The sequence below is a fragment of the Cricetulus griseus genome, chromosome 6 (genome assembly GCF_003668045.3).
Source record: "Cricetulus griseus strain 17A/GY chromosome 6, alternate assembly CriGri-PICRH-1.0, whole genome shotgun sequence".
NCBI lineage: Eukaryota > Metazoa > Chordata > Mammalia > Rodentia > Cricetidae > Cricetulus > Cricetulus griseus.
In genome coordinates this window covers 91125720-91145049 of record NC_048599.1, presented here as the reverse complement: position 1 = coordinate 91145049, position 19330 = coordinate 91125720, and the positions used below count along the sequence as shown (strand labels likewise).

Sequence of the window (19330 nt, the reverse complement as noted above, 5' to 3'; positions counted from 1 at the left end):
CATTCATTGAGAAACTAAACGAAAACCCTAAAAAAAGACAAGAGAGCAGGGCTTCACAGATAAAGTTGTACCTTTGCTTCCCCCCCCCATTCTCTATTGTGAAAAAAAAGAAAATGAAATATCAGGAGGTGACAGGCATCGTCTGTGCATGTGGTTCGCTTCTGACTCATGATCCTTGTAGCAGACATTACTAATGGACAGAGGGGTCCCTTCTCCTCACTTCCTCAACAGTCTAGCCACATACTGTCAACACTCACTGCAGCACTGGGAAATGGGATGGGCTGGAATAGATACAGGCTTGGGTTGCATAGAGCTCCAGGCCTTAACCCCAACTTTATTATTCCAAATAAAAATTACTTATCTTCCAGAAAAAAAAAAAAAGAGGCAGAAAGCACATAGGAGCCGGAGGGGATGGAGGACACTGACAAAACAAGGCCCACCCGCTAAACCAACATGATCAAAGCATATATTATATTTTATATGCCTAATAACTTTATAAACTAGGATTAGTATATTTCATTAATAACTTGTTTATTTCGTGAAACTAAAATAAAATAAAAATTTTACTTTAGATATTAAGTTTAATACTGTTATGTATATTTTGTCATCACATGAGTTCAATACATATATAACCTGAATTTACCATAGTTTTCAAAATTTAAAAAATTTTTAAATGTACTTACTTGAAATAAAAAAATATGATGAGAGAGATGAGCAGGGATGCAATAGATAATCCATGTCCAATTATAGTTAGGTAGAACAAATTCAGTGCAGTCTATAATTGTGATTAAAAAAGAGAATGAATTCTGTATCTAAAATCTACTTGTATATTAGATAAGATGCAAATTAATCAATTTTATTTAAAAAACATGTTGATAGATTTATAATTACTTGCTTGAAAACCAATAAATACTTGAAAACATGTAAATGAAGTACATCTATTCAAATTTACCAAGTGAGTATTCAAATACTTTTAAGTCATGTTTACTTTCTAAGAAATCAGAAGTCATATATTAAATCTTTGAGGTAATGCATTTCTTGATCGAGTTTATACTGTACATAAAAATCAGCATTTTATATTTAAAATCAAATGATACTCAAGATTTGGCTTTTTCAGATTTAAATGCCTGGTAAGGCTTTCTTTACCTATTGAGTTTTCTATTTCTTTTCACAAATCTAAGGCTCAGAGATAGATCATAATATGGAAAGTTAAAAGAACCTTTGATATATAAAATGTGTTTTAACATTCTTTTCTTGGTTTTTCTTTTCTTTCTTTTTCTATTTACTTTTCACATTTATAGAGGGTTGGTTGGTGGATGGGGGGTGGGTTGGTTGGTGAGTTGTTTGGTTGATTGGTTGTGTGGTAGGTTGTTTGGTGGGTTGGTTGGTTGGTTGGTTGGTTGGTAGTGGCTGGGTTGTTTTGTTGGTTGGTTGGTGGGTAGGTTAGTTGGTTGGTTAGTTGGTGGGTTGTTTGTTTGGTTGATTGGTTAGTTGGTAGGTTGGTTGGTTGGTTGGTTGGTTGGTTCGGTTGGGTTTGGGGTTTAGGTTTGAGTTTGTAATGTAAATACCTTTGAATAAGTAAAGCACACATGATACACAAATACAGTGATACCATGTAGTTATTTACACTACACTGGTCTTCTGAAAGCCACTGGAAGAAAAGTACAGTTATCTTGTTGAGCACATAAGGCCATGGAGCAGATAAAGTACCAAAACAGGAAGTATATATCACTTTCAAAGCTTCACTCTGTGAGGATTGTCCTTAACTGTGGCTTTAATTCTAAGTTTCAAAGCAGGAACAAGACTGAAACTGTCCTGTACATCCAGTTAGGATGGGCATCTTCTACTGAGGAGCTTATCCTGTTTTGTACAGGCAGTTTTTGAGGTAATTCTAGAATTCCACTAGAAATGAAAGTTTCCTTTATATTACACTTTTAAGTTATATTTTCTTTGGAAAACATGAAACCCCAATTCTGAGGCACTGACTTAAATACACTGTTACCTAACAAGATTACTTCCCCAATGACGGAATTAATAGCAGCTTTTCTACATATTTTTTTCATTGTTGTTCTCCAATGATATTAGGAAATGGCTTTAGTGTGGAATGGAACATTGACTACCCCCACCCCTTGCACTCATTATACTATTTAAAAGTATAAACCAAATTTCAACTCACACTTATTACATACCTTCACTTTTTCATGTGTGCTATTATTACACAGAGTGTAATTTGTCCATGTTCTGTTACTATCTGGATGTCTAAACCAGTTTCCATCTTGGTCACAGATCTTTGTAACCTTTTCTATAAAAAGGAAAATTTTTTTAAAAAGAGTTTAATAAGCCTACAGTTTCTGTTCAATTTTTTTCATTGGTTAAATGAATTCAGAAATAGAAAGTTAAAATCAAGATAGTTATATACTGCAAGTCTTTCTAGACTACTTTTGTGATATGTTCCAAATGCATTTAACAAACACAATATTCAATGATTTCAATGAGATCTATAATTAAATTCCAGCATATACCTGAAGGATCAAAGTCCTGAAAGTAATCAGGGCAATACTGCATCGATTCAGTTCCTGCTGCAACATCATTCCAGCACAGCCACCCATCCCAGGTTCTGTTGCAGTAAAGGCCTTAGAGAGGAGATGAAAACAAGAGGTTACTAAGTCTCTGTAGATACCCATAAAAACAAACTCTTTTTTTTAATCTTAGTGAAATTAAAGAACAATTTTAATGGTTTTTTTTCCTAAAATAAAAAGATTTTCTCTCCCATCTTTTGTATTCTGTCGGTGATGCTTGTGTCTATAGTTCCTTGTAAATGGAGTTCTAAATTGGTCTAAATAATAAAAACCTGGAGTCAGATATACAGGAAAATGATGAGAGATCAGAGAGAAGAAGGATCAAGTTAAAGCCACCTTTACCTCATTAGCTTCCCAGCCGAAAAGAGAGGGAGTTCCTGTTTCTTACCACTTATTTCCTCTCTGTCCTGCCATGCCAATTCCTGCCTCTGCCCAGCCATCTTACTTCCTGTCTGTACAGACTAGGTTAGCTAGTGGCAAGCTCCATCCTCTGATCTTCAGACAAGCTTTATGTGTACAAGCAAGATATCAACACAGTTCCTAAAAACAAACTCTTAAGAAAGGTTTCTCAGTGCCTTGGTGTAATAGAAGTCTCCTGGAAATGAAGAGATATAAAACCCACAACAATTGCCTGATTTTGTCACTAAGTAATCATTACAGTAACTATTGCTGGGAGTTGGTGGCTAAGAATTATTATTAATAATATCCAAACCAAATTTAGTAATGACCCTGTTATTAGATTCAATTAAATTTCTTCAAAGCAATTGTTGTTCAATAAATCAGTCTGTCTCTAACTATTTTATCTAACCATGAGACAGTTGTTAGTGTCTCTATACTTAACTTTTTTTTTAGCATTGACTTTACGCTGTTTATACTTATCTTTTTAAAGGGAAAAATAAAGTATATTTTATTTTAGAAAAATGTAATCTTTTTTTGAGACAAGGTTTCTTTATGTAGTCTTGGCCATCCCAGAACTCTGTCTGTAGACTAGGCTAGCCTCAAACTCATAGAGATTCCCCTGCCCCTGCCCTGCCCCTGCCCCTGCCCCTGCCCCTGCCCCTGCCCCTGTCCCTGCCTCTGCCCCGCCCCTGCTTCTGCCTCTGCCTAACTGCTGGGATTAAAGGCATGTGGGACCATCACCACCCAGCTAGAAACTAAATTCTTAAGAAAAGTTTTTTGAGCATTTTCTGAAGTAAATACCTTCTAGTCGATATTACTATTTTAACATTTTAACTATAATCATCTTATGTTTTCATCAATAAGAAGATAAAGAAGCTTACATAACATATACTGCATATTACAATATATGCATAGATAATACATATACATATATATATACATATATACAATATATACAATACATAGATAATACATATATACAATATAACTCATCAGTGTCCTAAAAATATCTAATCAAAAAATCTATAACAATCTGTAATTTGTAAGAATTAAGTTGAACACTGTTGCATGAAATAATTGTTAATAATAGCATATCTGCACATCAATCCTGAGATCATTTTAGCCCCAATGAAGCCATGATCATTCTGGTGGCCTAAAACTCTACATAATTGCAAACTTTTAAAAAGCAGCTAGGACAACCACAGCTTTCTCTCCAGTGATCTTAAATAAGTTTTAAAATGTTTCCAATCATATGTGACTGGTAAAATACATTTTGTGATCTATCAAAGAACATCACTATTGCTTCAGAAATCATATTGTCCAAGTTCCACCATGGAAGCTTCTATAGAATACACGTCAACCCAGGCAGCATGATGCATCACAATGTCTGTTTGGTTGGTTGGTTGATTGGTTGGGTTTTTGGGGGTTTTTTGTCTATGTTCTATGGAGTCAGGCTCAGATAGAAGTGTTCATCCAAATGGACCTCAGATTTAAAATAAAAAAAATAGGTATTTAGTCCACTTTTAGTGTATTTTTAACAAATTGCAAAATGCATTGTGGAGTTCTGAGATAAAATAAGCATCGATCCTGAACTATTTTATTACGGAATAGTTTTATTATGAAATCAAAAAGGATTTTCCTAATGTTCAGCATTAACTTTTAGTATTTAGACCTTTCTCCAGATCATCTGCAAGGGGTTAATTCAATAGTTTTAAAGCAATGATATAGAATAAAATGATGTCCGTTGACAAATGTTTTAATTACTTTATACTTCAATTTTATTGATGCCCTAAATCAAGTAATTTGTCATTGTTTTGTAAATTTCAAAACATACTTTTCTGACTGCTACAACAAAAATACTGGTGCAACTCCAGTAAATAAATAGTTCTTGGAATATTAGTAAATGTATGGTCATTTAAAGTAAGCTTAAAGGTGTTAAATGTGAAAAAGGTTTTCTCATTTTTAAGAGCAGGGTCATTTTTAAGTGCAAATACATTTTACTTTCTTATTTGACCAAATACAAGTACATTATAAATGTTTTTTCTAAATATTTTGAAATCTTTCTTTTCTCTGAAAAAAAAAAAAACAGAATTATCCAAAGGGTCCACATTGGCCTTTGGTCCACTCTGTTTTGTACCCTATATTTGAAACTAAGTCTGCCTTGGACTTCCCAGATTGAACCAGGAAGTTCTTTTGAGTTTGGATACGTATGGAAACTCTACTTTGGTGACACATCTTTTATGTCCTGAATCAAGGCAAAGGTCAGGTGCTTGGAAGGTCCTCCATGAATGGCACCAATGACAAAGGGTTTTCTTAAGGAAAATAGAGCATTTAGACTTTGATAGCTTTGCTACCAAATTTACTATGAACACATGTGTATTATTAAAAAAAAAAACCTGCATACAAGTTTTATCAAGCAAGGTGTTTCTTTAAAAAAGATAAATTTATGAATTACATGAACTAAAGGTCAGTGATTATTGACTTATCTTGTTTTAATATTAATATATAAGTATTTTTATACCTTCTAAAGAACAATTCTGGAAAATTTAGCATATAAAATATTTTGTTAAATTTTACTATAAAGAGTTGAATCATGCCATAAAATACACTTCACAAATACATAATGAAAATAAGCAACTAATTAATTTTTAATTAATGTATTTAAAGAACCCACATAGTTCTTTTAAATATTTGTAAAGTATATCTAGAATTAGTAGTCGCTACCTTCTGCCTGTTGAATAGGATCTTGCATAATCTTTTGGTAACATTCATATTGAGCCGTCATGATCTTGTTTCTAGTGACTCCAAGATCTGTTTGGTTAAAACCTTCTTCTTCTTCTGACTCTGCTGTGCCAAGAGTCTAAGGGAGTAAAACAGTGGCTTTAGAATGGTGGAATCTTAGTTAGAGACCTGGTGGAAAACATCAACAACAGTGAGGTGCTTGATCGCTAGAGGACTCTCCTGAGGAAAACCCCAGTGTGTGGTGTTCACCACGTTCTGTAGTCTAAACTCTGTGTCCAGTTTCAAACAGCCTTCAGGTGCTGTCAGTGACAGCACTGACAGGAGCTTCCAACTCTCCAAAGCCTGTGGTAGTTGACTGACTACAGCACAGCCTAAAATACTTGTTTTGAAATGCAAACAGCCATATTTAGTCCCCCAGTTTTGTCACTTGCTCTGTGAGTGTTGGCCAGGTATTCATCACTACTACCAAGACTCCCTTTCATCTCATAAAACAGTAGAAAATGGCATCCGGATATCAGGGAGTACCCATCACATGGAAAATAAGCAAACTTTGTACATTTGAAATGTCAAAAAAATAATTTCCTCACTGCATGGCATCACATTACCTGATTAACACTGATATTGACTGTTATTTTCTGGTAGGCTTGAGTTTCTTAATAGAAAAGTTACTCTGAGAAGTAATAAGTGAAATCCTAGACCATCATGACTATTTTTAAGTCATTTGATCTTATTTGTCAAGCTGAGGTTGAACCCAGTGACTTGTGTAAGCTAAGCAAGCACTATAGATTGAGCTACATCCTATCCCAAGACAATGTTAGAAAATCAAAATAGATAAAACCATTTTTCTGAAAAGCTTTGTAGAAATTAAGCAAAGTAATAATAGTTTCTAACATATTTATATACCATCCATGGATGAATTCAAGGGAAAGGGTCACAGCTCCTTATATTACACTAAGCTGATTGGTAAAATGTTCCAGTGTTGCCTGCAGGGAACTCTGGTTGGCCCATGTAGCTTGCTGGCACACCTAACTGAGGGTATTAGTTGAAGAAACAGTTCTGTCCTTTGAAGTCTAGTCAGTTACCCAAGATAACATCTCATAACCGCAGACACTAGACTACTTCTAGGCTTGAGGATGTTTTCCAATGTGTGTACTCACAGAAATGTAATATTGCTTTTTTGCTCATTTAAGTTTTCAGTTCCTTTGTTTGAATTTTTTTTTTGAGTGCTTTGCTTGGAAACACCACAGGAAAGTTCTTTGCTGGCACAGAATTAGATGAGATTATGTCTCTGGGTTTCCCATTCATATAAAGAAAGATGAGCAGCACTGACTGCTTTAGTCTGATGCAGAGAACAAGACGAAGAGACACACGACTACAAATAAGAAGTGAAACCAGGAAGCATGTAGCTCTTTTGAGTTTGGTAACCCTCTGACTTCACTTCTGGCTTCACAGCAATAACACACATATGTAGAGATGTGCAAGGATGTGCACATTCTCATGGAGATGCACTTGCCCCAAATTCAGCATCAAGATCTATTTGAGTGAGTGAATTGATGAATGAATGAGTAAATGAATACAAAATACAGTACATGTCTCCTAGATTTTCTTTCAATCAATACATGACAATCAATGAACAAAAAACATTTTACATGTGGCCCTGTCTCAAACCCCCCCCCACCAAAACAAAAAAAATTTAAAGACTAGAATATGTTTTTTTCTTACAAATAACTGAATTTGTGTGTCTCTCTAAAAATACTTTATGTGCTGTGTGTAACTGTACTATTATAAAGTATCACCCCAATGTTTTTCTAACTTCACCACTTTAACACGAGATTTGCCCATTTGAATCCATTGATTTTCCAACCTCCTTCAAGGACTCAACAGTCCATATTAGTTATAGAAATTCAAAGTATAAAAAAATACTGAATGAAAAGAAGTAGATTATTGCCGTGTTACTTGGATATAAAAATGAAATCAACTTACTCATCTAATAATTACTTTAACTTGTTTATTAACTTTTAACAATTTGGTGTATATTGTAAGTAAAGCATAATAGTAACTCATAAAGTGGGATGAATACTTACCATATTAAAGAGGAAGAGCAACATAAAATATAGTATATGCTTTTTCTCCATCTTTAGAGTCCAAATAAAATGTGCTGTATGTTCAAACTATAATAAAAGTGAAATAAATAAAATTCAAATTCATGAAATCAATATAGGTTTCAAAAGGAAATATCTGTTATAATTCTACACTATCTAAGAATTTAATTAGTAGTCCTACAAATATTGAAAACATTATAACAGAGCTTAGTGAAATATATTCTAGTTTAATTTGACTTACAAGTAAGAAAACATTTTGCATATGTATTTTTGTGTATAATTCGAAACCATCTTGCTTTCTTTGCTTTTACCAAAATTGGAATAAAACTATTTAACTACAAACATAATCAGCTTTACATGACTATCTTTACAGTTATCATTATTTCTTATAAGTATTAAGCTTATCTGTTACTTTATGACTTCAATTTAATGAAGGAAATTTATTCTCAGGCCAATTTCTTGAGAATTTGCATTCAAACAACATAAACATGAAATTTCAAACTGGTGGTTCACTTGGGAGACAGAGGCAGGTAGATCTCTGGGGGTTCGAGACCAGGATGGTCTACAAAGTGAGCTCTAGGACAACCAGGACAGTTACACAAAGAAACTCTGAAGAAAGGGAGGGAGGGAGGGAGGGAGAGTGGGAGGGAGGGAGGGAGACAGAGAGAAACAAAGAAAAAAAGAAAAAGAAATTTCAATTCTTCACCATTGAAAATTGTTATTAAATTTGTGTTAGTACTAACTACCAATGGATGGGTTTTAATCACCTAGAAGACAAGCCTCCAACCAGACACATCTGTAAGGAATTATCCACATTAAATTAGCTTCTGGGGACTGAAAGGACAACCAGGGAGCATGCATGGGACTGACCAAGGCCCTCTGCATATATGTTACAGTTGTGTAGACTGGTCCTCTTGTGGGATTCCTAACAGTGGAAATGGGCTGTCTCCGACTCTTTTACAGGCTTTTGGGATTCTGCTCCTCACAGTAAGTCTCCTTGCCCAGCCTTAATAAATGAGGAGATGCTTAGTCTGACTGCAACATAATGTGTTATGTTTTGTTGATACTCATGGGAGACCTGCCCATTCCTTACACAGAAATGGTGAAGTGGATTGGGGGTTAGGAATGGAGGAGAGATTGTGGGGAGAGACTGGGAGGAGAAGAGGAAGGAGAAACTGCGGCCAGGATGTAAAATAAAGAAATAAATATTTTTTTTTTTTTTTTACTGTTAGCCTCTGTGTATGACTGTAAGGAAGTATCTGGATGGGTTAATTGATGTAGGAAGCCCTATGTTAACTGTGTGGAGGAGCATTCCGTGGCCTGGGATCATGAACCAAATAAACAAAGACAAAGCAGGTTAAATGGGAGCATCCATTGATGTCTGCTTCTTGACTGAAGACCCAAAGTGACCAAACAGTTCAAATCCCTACTGTCATTACTTCTTTGACAAAACAGACTCTACTCTCAAATTGTGAGCAAATATAAACCCTCTTCCTTTAAGATTGTTTCCTGGTGGCCATTTTTGTTAAAACAATAAGAAAAATAGTTAAGACAGAGATTAATTCTTTTAAATTGGGAAATAAAAAGATTCTCAAAGTCATCTATACTACTGAAATAAGGCCATGGGGGATGAACATTATTAAAAATACTATGCTGGTAAAAATGGCCTCTCATAAATCATCTACCAGAGAATACTGAGACCAACGCCACTGGATTGAGCCCCTAAAGCTTACTTCCTACTAATACACTATAACACACTAGTTTTAAACGTCTGGGTTATCATTATATAGGCACTATACACAACACACACTTAAAATGTAACAATGGTTTTTCACAGGAAATAAAACAAATCTTCAGTAGATATTTGCCACTGAACAATGAACTTAGATTGAATTCTTTTAGAAAACAAGGCATAGCATTCATTATGTAACTATTTTCAGAATAATATTAGAAGGCCCTTTTCCACATGACTCCATGTTTTGTGGTTTTTATGACATGCATTGAGACTCGATGGGTTCTTAGATTGAATTTACTCCATCATTCGTCCCCATTGACTCACCTAGCTAGCTGCGACTGCTCTTTTCAATCATAAGCAATCTTCTGGATATTGTTCTAGTCTATCAGTCAGCTACCTGAACTTGTTTTTTAAGATCTTAAGAAAAGTATACCTGAAAACCAGGAAGGCCTGGATTATTCTCACATCTTAAAAAATAGTGTGTCTGTGTTGAAAAGTAAAAATCAAAGTTTCTGTATTTAGCAATTAACAAGTTGTTATTTTAGTTGTTAGTTACATTTCACCCCTGGAAAATCTAATTTCCAAATACTTACATGAACAGTTGTCTCCAGACTCAAATCACATTTTCTCCTGGATCATATTTGACATTGTCTTCAACAATTTCTTAATTACAAGGGTCATGACCTAAAATATGGATTGATTTAAAATAATGTAATATGATATTAACAAAACAACATTATTTCCATAATAAACTGAAATTTTCTAAGTAATACCCCTACTAAAATTATACATTCTTGAGCTATTCTAATTTTTGATGAACTACAGAAATGATACTGGAAAGGATAGACTTTTTCCTGACTTTTGGAATCTCTGTTTATAATATGTTTGAGTTACTATAAGACAGTTTAGTCAGTGAATGTAATTTTTAATATAAATCATAGATTACATAATAAGAACACAGCTGGCTTAGAAATGCATATATTTCCTATAAGTAAAACATTTTCAAAGTGGTTATATTTTCAGAGAAAATCTTACCAGGCCTAGTGGTACACACATTTAATCCCAGCACTCTAGAGGCAGAGGCAGGTGGATTTCTGTGAGTTCAAGACCAGCCTGGTAACATAGGGAGTTTGAAGTCAGGCAGAGCTATGCAATGAGATCCTGTCTCAAAAAAACAAATAAACAAACAAAATGATTTTGAATATTAGCATTTACATTTTTTCTTTCTTTAATATATTTCCCTAAAGTATTTATAACTTTAGTAAATTCTTCTACAGTTACTTATATTTTTATGTGAGTTACAAGTACTTTCAATCATTCTACCTTAAAACAATGGGTATGGTTTTCTAAAACTTCAATTATCATTCAGAATCAATTAAAAAAAAAGAAAAAACAGGAAAGCAGTTTTCTGAGAGTGAGAGACATACATGCATTTGTATTGAAGAAAGGTAGTAGTCTGTATAGCATGGCAATAATAACTTATTAAGATGCCTGGTTAAGGGATATAAAATTATAGGAATTTGAAATTCATCACTAAGTAACACATTTCATCTGGAGCTGGGGGCAGTGTGGAGCACTCCCGGTTTCCTGGGATTGTTAGTGAATTAATGAGTCATGGAAGGCTTGCCAATTTTATCCCTACTTGTGCACACACATACACACATGTATGAAATGCACAAGCAACTATAGTCACATCAATACAAATACCTAGATACTGGCCTCAAGTGTCTACAGTTATACATCATTTGTATTTGAATTTGAATTGATTATCTGTAATATCAGAAAGGTTGAAAATAAATTCTAGTGAAGCATACAATAATATTTTTTAAGATGTTATTTGTTTCATATTTGTTTATATTTTGTTTTCAAACATAATATTAATTCTCATTTATCTAGGATAGTTGGAACATTGAATAAGCCAACTGACTTTTTGATACAACTAGATTTGCAAAAATTTCTCTGAGATAAAGCTTAATCTTCTTTTCAATTACCTCTTATTGCAATGTATTATTCCTTTAAGTTTTCTATTCTTTTCATTTGCTAGCATGGTTTTTCAAAGACAGAAGCTACATCTGAATCATCAGTGCACTTTCCTGATTAGAAGTTCATGAATATTTACTGAATACATCGATAAATAAATGAATTAACTGATAGAATACTTTAGAATACCAAAGTTAGTAGCAAGAATATTGATCATAAATAGCAATTATTATTTATCTTAGAAGATTTTTGTGAATCTATATAGCAGTTCTCAACCTGTGGGCCACAACCCCTTTTAGATCATGTAATTATATTACAATTATTAACAGTATCAAAATTACAGTTATGAAGTAACAATAAAATAATTTTATGGCTAAGGAGCCACTACAGCATGAGAAACTGTATTAAAGGGTCACAGCATTAGGAATGTTGAAAACCACTGCTCTATACTGACAATGAAATTCTGATATAAAATACTTATATGAGCATCTCTACTTTCTTACAAAATAACATCATGAAAGCTATACAGTCTTCAAAACTGCAGATGCCAGGATGTCGAATAAAAAATAATCCACTAACTCTGGAATGAATCAAGATTAAACAAAATTTAAAACACTGGAATCTGTTTAAAAGATGACCAGTTCATATTCTTCTGTATGTATGTACAGATACATGCAAGTCAAATATAACTAAATGTTATTTTGTCTAGAAAACAGATTGTTTTAACAAAACAATGTTTTGATGACTTAGACACATGTCAAGATTAAATTTCCTTTATTATGTACCAGACCTAAAATCTTCAAGACAAAGTGCTTCAAAATCATGTTTGGAGGTCTCCCAAATATAACATATTGAGACATATTTTACCCAACACCACTCTTATCTTTGTTGTCATCTACTGGACTTCAAAATCAGAGTCCTAAAAATGCATCTTAGTGAGATCTATCTTAGTGGTCACCAAGTTATGTTGACCACAATAACTGGAGAAATAGTCTCAATGCAAATAGTTTCACTTTTACAGCTTTCCATCATCACTTCATTCCTTAGTGATCCAGAACACTTGCTCCTGGGAACAAGGCTGCACTTCACACTGAGTACAGCATTCCCAATCAGTCTGTTTGTTAAGATTACAGCAGCAAGTTTGTGTGGTAACCATCAATCACACACAAGACTCAACAATATCCAGCCTATGGTAATTCAGTTCACTGTTGTCATCCGCTCTTACAAGGTCTTACCCAAGTCTCTCTGATAACAGTCATGGACTATGATTGAGTGCAGTGGGGGAACCACCTCTTTCACCATAGGGTCTTCAGATAAGTCATAGATAGGCTATGGGTAGGCAAGTGGATAACACTATTGCAAATGTAACTGAAAATCAATTTAAATTTTGTCTCATATTTGTAAATGCAAATTTTAAAATTGTTTTCCATAAAGTTCATGAATTTTGCAAAGGACACTGCTATTGACCCATTGGAGCATAACTATAAATTTTGTTCTTAAAAAAATTACAAATCAGTATGGGTTAATCAATAGTAATTTGTCAGGGCACAAAGATACAAGTGTTTGCATGCTACCTGCAAGCTTGCTTATTCTTTTGTCACATTATTATTCATATATATATGTATATATATATATATATATCTTAATTTGTTATAATAAGTCTCAATGTTTAGTTGAGTTGAGTAATCCTAATATTGAAAGAGTATGTTCATTCTAAGATTAGGAAAAAATAGCTTACAACTTCTATCATTCCACTTCTGAAATATCCTGAGTTATTTTAGGGCCAAAACCATATTCTTTTTCTTTATTTATCCAATCACTACAGAGCTGGCCAACAGAAGCTCAATTTCCCACACATATCTTGATGCTTTAATATACTATACCTAGGCTTTATCAACAATCAGTTATGTCCTAGCCAGCATTTCCTTTCTTGTGGCATATCAAACAAGCCATTTCCCCTTGGTCAACTCAAAGGATAAACTTTCTTCTCCATCCCTCTTGCAGGTTAGAATTTCTTTCTTTCAGTCAAAAAAATCAATTATGGAGGAAAATTTTTAATATAAATGTCTCAAACCACAATTTTTTTCTTTTCTCATCACTGCTTTTTTTTTACAAAAACTTAAATTAGAGTTATCATTACAATTTACCAATCTGTTTCATAACAATATAGTCATTGACAGAGAAATGACAATCTAAGATCTTAATAACCATAGATTAGTACAACTCTCAGTCCTCATCAAGGAAACTTCTTTTTGCAATGAATGGCAAAGAATACACTGACCCACCATTCATCAATGAGCAGAGAATGAGAAACTGAAGTACTCGACCCTAAATAGAATATTTATATTACACCCCTACCACTCAGCCTCAGGTTTGTCAAGCAAAAGCAGCAGAAAGACTGTAAGAGCCAAAAGAGGTGGATGACTACCAGGAAACAGGGCAGTTAGCCATATGAACTAACTCACAGTGATTGTGATAACATGGACAAGACCTATCCAAGGTCTTCCTCAAGCTAACAAAAATCCCAGAATGTCATCATGGAGTTGAAGAAGAAGTCCTACCTCTATCTCTATAGCTCTTGACAATTGACAGCTTCTTTAAAGGTGTGGGCTTGTTAGGTTGACCTCACTCCAAGAGCTGGCCTCACACCCAAGAGTATTTGAGAAACACCAATTGGACTCAATAAGTAGAGGTTGGGGTGGGGAGAACAGAGAGAATGAAGTTGGATGGGTAGAGAGATAGGAGTGAATCTGAAAGGAAATTGAAGAAGAGAGCTGAATATGATCAAAATATATTTGTTACTCAAAAATGAATAGTATTATTATTTCCAAAAGGAACACTTGCTACTCTTGCAGAGATTGTGAGCTGCCTGGTGTGGGCACTGGAAACCAAATCAGCACCCACATAGGCAGCTTACAATCTCCTATTACTCAGTCCAGTTCCTGGGTATCTAATGCCCTCTAGCCTCCTTGGGCATCTCTAAGCCTGTGGTAAGCATAAACTCACACAGACATACATATATGCAAATAAATAAAATATAAATAAATAAATCATTTCAAAGAACTATATTCCAAAAGAAATCTCCTGACACTGTTTTTGTTTTTGTCTATTTGTTTTTAATGTCTTAGGAACATTCTCCTTGGGTCTCCAATTTGCTAATAGTCCAAGAGTATAAATTTGAATCCGACAAGGAAAATGGACCATTTGGCTGAAAAACAATGAGCATAAAGAAACTGAAGTTCTAGCAAAATTTTTATACAGTGTATTCAAATAGTGGCATCATAGATATTATAAGTTTTAAAAAGAGATGGACACAATGAAACTTTCCAATTTGACTTCAAGGTGGGTTGGAATAGCCTTCACTAACACTGAGCTAGAATGCAAGCCAAAGGAGCTCCCTGGCTCTGTGCTGACTTGCTTATCTGATGAGCATTCCAGGCTGGATGGCTGAATAACTATTAAGGCAGATTCTTTTGTGATTGGGTTTGGGATTTCATTTTACACTCTAGAGCATTTACTCACGGGAATAATTTTCCCATTGTGGGCATAATTAGCCATTTTCCGGTAATTTTGGCCACACTCTTTTTATTTGTAAAGGCAAGTGGCCAATATCAGCCCAATTAGTAAAAGGTGGGAGGGAGCCTTTTTAAAAAATGCAGCTCTGTACTTGATGGAACACTCTCCACATCTAATGTGGAAAGAATTCATTGAAGTAAGATATGACTAAACACTGATCAGGCTAGCAAAACCTCTGACTTAGGCAGGATGAGCCATGGATATATCTATATATAGTCAGAACCCTCCCTTCTTGTAGGGTCGTCGGAAGAACACATCTTTCAACTGTAGCTCCACAGCTGGCAGAGTATGGTATCAGTATGCTCTTACACATCTTTTTACCATACATAAAATATGAAGCCAAGTAGTGACAGTCAGCTAAGCACTGCACATTGTAAAGAAGTCTATGACATTATCAGAGCTTTTGGATGTGGCCATATTTAATTACAATTCTGAAATTCCTCCTCAGTGTGAATATAAAATTTTGATTTTAAGGTTTGCTTTGTTTTGTAAACATTTTGAGAAGTTCTGTTGTAGTAGAAAATTCACTAAGTTTAGAATGATTTACTTTTCACTCTATGAATGAATAACATGAAATACTGCAAAATGAGATAACTATGTTTCTTTACATCAGATAATCTAAAAACTTAAGAATTTATTTTACCAAAATAAAAGTAAAAATTTTTAGCAAAAACATTTTTAAAGTGTTATGATTCCTTGTCTAATATATTCTATGCCCTGCTAATAATTCATAGCTAACACTTTTGAATCCAATGGATCTATAAAGTGATTGTTAATGGGCAGTATATGTTCTCTGATGATCAATACTTAAGGTGTACTTGTAGAATATGATTATATCCACCTCAAAAAGTAAAGCTACCTCTCAGGAGAATGTATACAAGACCATTTTGGCACCCTTCTTTAGGAAACACTTTTATAGATGTGATATCAAAAGTATAAGTTACAATAACAAAAAATAGACTGGACTACATCAAAATTATATATGCTTATGTACAAATGATACAGTCATAGAAATGAGAAATGAGAGTATCTCATAGGTAGAACACTGACCCAGAATAAGCAAGGTCCTAGATTCAATGCATACACACACACACACACACACACACACACACACACACACACACACACACACGAGTGTGTGTACGCACAACACATACATACATTAAGAAAAAGAAAATGAAGAAACTGAAAAGGCAACCCAACAGTGAGGGATGAATTTTCAAATCACATGTTTAATAAGGGGTACTTATCTTTAATATAGAAAAGAACTTCTACTTCTCAATAATAAAAATAAAACAAAACACCTCAACGTTTTTAAATGGCCAAAGAATCTGACAGATGACCAATGAGCACTTGGAAAAACAACCAATATGATTAGTCATCATGAAATGCAATTCAAAACCACAATAAGATTTGGCTTCCTACCCACTAGGTTATTAACTTAAGATAAAAAGAAAGACAAGTAATAAGTATAAGAAGAGATGTGGAGAAATGTAACCCTTATACATTACAGGTGGGAAAGTCTAATGGTATAGTCACTTTGGAAAACATTTCAGCAGTAATACTATAGATTAAACCCAAACTCACCATACAGCCACAATTGTATGTCCATGTACTCAAGAGAAATGAAAACAGAGATCTCAGCACTTGTACATGGATGCTTATCCACTGGTCCACTGACATCTGACTATTAGAACAACAATGTGAGGAGCATCATGAGCACAGAATACCAAGATTGGTCACAGCTAAATGTCATGCTCAGTGAAAGCCAGTCAAATGCTACTTATTTATGACAATATTTGTGTGAAACATCTAGAATAGGCTAATCTAAGAAGCTGGAAATTCCATTCATGTTTGCCTAGGACAGGGAGAGAATGACCGTAGAAGTGATTGCTAATTGGTTCATGAATCCTTCAGTTGATAAAATGTTCTCAAATAAAATTTGTGACAGTTAGACAATAGTGAATACATCAAACCATTACACTGTATACTATAAATGAGTAAAGTGTGTTATGTGATTTATCTCTTAAGCTGTTCTTTAAAAGTTAATGACAAAAGATATATTTATCTAAGAGAAGTTGATTATAGCAACCACCTCTCATAATCTCTCTCCCTCTCTCTTTTCTCTCTCTTTCTCTTCCTCCCTCACCTCTCCCTCTTTCCCCTCCACCTTCCTATCTCCATCTCTATGTTTCTTGAATTTTGTTAAAAACAAAATAGAAATGTTGTAAAAGAAAACAAACAGACAAAAAAATAACTTTGCCTCACTTATATACATCATATTCCAGATTGCTGTATGGAAAAACTGAAATTTTCCTTCAATTTGGTATACTATTTTGTGTTCAGCAAAAAAAAAATTCCAAGTGGTGAGTGGATGGGGTGGGGGGTAGGTTGGAGGTGGGGGAGAAGGATTGGGGGTGGGGGAGAGAGAGGGAGAGGGAAAGTACATGTGAAAATATTAATAATTTAATAAAAAAGGAAAAAAAATTAAACTAAAAAAAATTCCAGTATTTTACATAGATTGAACTATTTTGATTTGTAAATAAAAATACAGTATCCTCAATATTAGGTTTCAGAGCTTGCATTTCAATTTACATACAAAATATTCTAGTTATTTCACAAATACATGTTAATGAAAAATAACCAATTACATTTAACTGATAGAACAGATCTCAGTATATAGTAGGAAATTTCACTTTGGTTTAGATAGGATCTGTGATTGCTTGCCTTATTCTCCAGATTGCAAATATGTTTCAAGTACTTATCCAACACCTAAACAAAAACAGCTATGTCATAATGAGAACTAGGAAAACATTTAGCTTTCTATTCTTTCGTAACTCCTGTCCATCCCCATCTCCTTGTAATTTGCCCTTCCTGTTTTCTTTCCTTCACGTTGTGCTGTTCCCACATGTACTTCTATTAGCATATATACATATGCTATTAGCTACAAAGTGCATATAAGAAGGAATACATAGGTTATTTTCTTCCTGAGATTATGTGACCTCACTTAATCTTTCATAGTTGAAGTCCATTCATTGTCCAGAAAATTTTGTAACTTCATTTTTCCTTCAGCAGAGACTTGCATACAAATATCCATCCACTCTGCTTTAGTGATGTAGGCAACCAGACTGCTCGGAGCAGCACAAAGTTACTGTAGTTGTGGCAAATCCCAGAGGCAGGATGTCTAACATGTGTGCAATTTCGAGAAAACTAACATGTATTTCATATGTTTTCCAACCCTTTTGCAGAAAGTAACAATTGTAGAAACATTCAACACTAGAATAATATGAAAAAGAGTTCATACTATCTTCTGCCCCCTTTTCTATGATTTTTCCTGAGCCCTAGGTGTAGCAGCTGCACTATAAATGTATTCACTAAGCAACTTCATAATGACTAGCCCTAGATGAAGAGCTATAGGCAATAATGATGAGAGAGAGAATCAGTTTTCTCCAAGGAAGAGCATTCTGCTGGGTTATATAGTCCCAAGTGGTCAGTCTTAAAAACATACAAATAAGCAACACTGTGTGTGTGTGTGTGTGTGTGTGTGTGTGTGTGTGTGTGTGTGTGTGTGTGTGTGTGTGCGTACACGCACCCACACTTAGCAATAAGGAAGAAGAGGTCATGAATTTAAGGGGTAGTTATCGGGAAGTGTTGGTAGGGTATAGAGAGACACTGGAAATGATGTCAATACAGTACTCCCATATGAAATTCTCAAAAAATTTTAAAACACATGGCTAAAGTTTTCTTCTGGAAATTAGAAGGATTAATTCAAAGATAGAGAAAAAGGTAGGTTACTGAGAGACTTCTAATTTATGTTAGAAATCTACAACATAGCACTCTAAGCAAGAGTGTTGAATAAATTGTCATGTGAGCAGATTAGAAGATAGAATTGAGAATGGACAAGGCTTGAGGTAGAAGGTGTATGTCTCTCTCAACCCCAGTGTTTGCATTAATGCTCACCTTCAATGTGGTAGTTTTTGGAAGTGCAGCATTTGGAAGTGATAAGTTTAGATGGAGTCATGAGAGTAGAGTCTCACTGTGGGATTAATAACTTATACAAGAGAAAAAGTAGGACAGAGTGTGGATGTATTATGTGTACATGTATGTGTGCATCCATGAACATTTGGACTTTTGTATCCCATCAATGACATCATTAGCGAATAACCAGAGAGGGAGTCTTCATTAATAACCCAGCCAGGGAGACAGGTTTCTGTTTT

At 34.4% G+C, this 19330-nt stretch overlaps 1 protein-coding gene across 2 annotated transcripts in view; it reads right to left on the bottom strand.

The window, feature by feature from the left end:
• Positions 1 to 19330, bottom strand: part of Calcrl (calcitonin receptor like receptor) — a 90214-nt gene that overhangs the window by 37108 nt on the left and 33776 nt on the right. For both annotated transcript variants that reach the window (XM_027422703.2, XM_027422704.2), the window contains 6 exons: positions 10151 to 10241; positions 7805 to 7891; positions 5703 to 5838; positions 2523 to 2633; positions 2190 to 2302; positions 684 to 775 (listed from right to left, as the gene is read on the bottom strand). In XM_027422703.2, the coding sequence (XP_027278504.1) occupies positions 684 to 775; positions 2190 to 2302; positions 2523 to 2633; positions 5703 to 5838; positions 7805 to 7855 (503 nt within the window). In that variant the 5' untranslated portion in view covers positions 7856 to 7891; positions 10151 to 10241. The remainder of the gene's footprint in view (positions 1 to 683; positions 776 to 2189; positions 2303 to 2522; positions 2634 to 5702; positions 5839 to 7804; positions 7892 to 10150; positions 10242 to 19330) is intronic.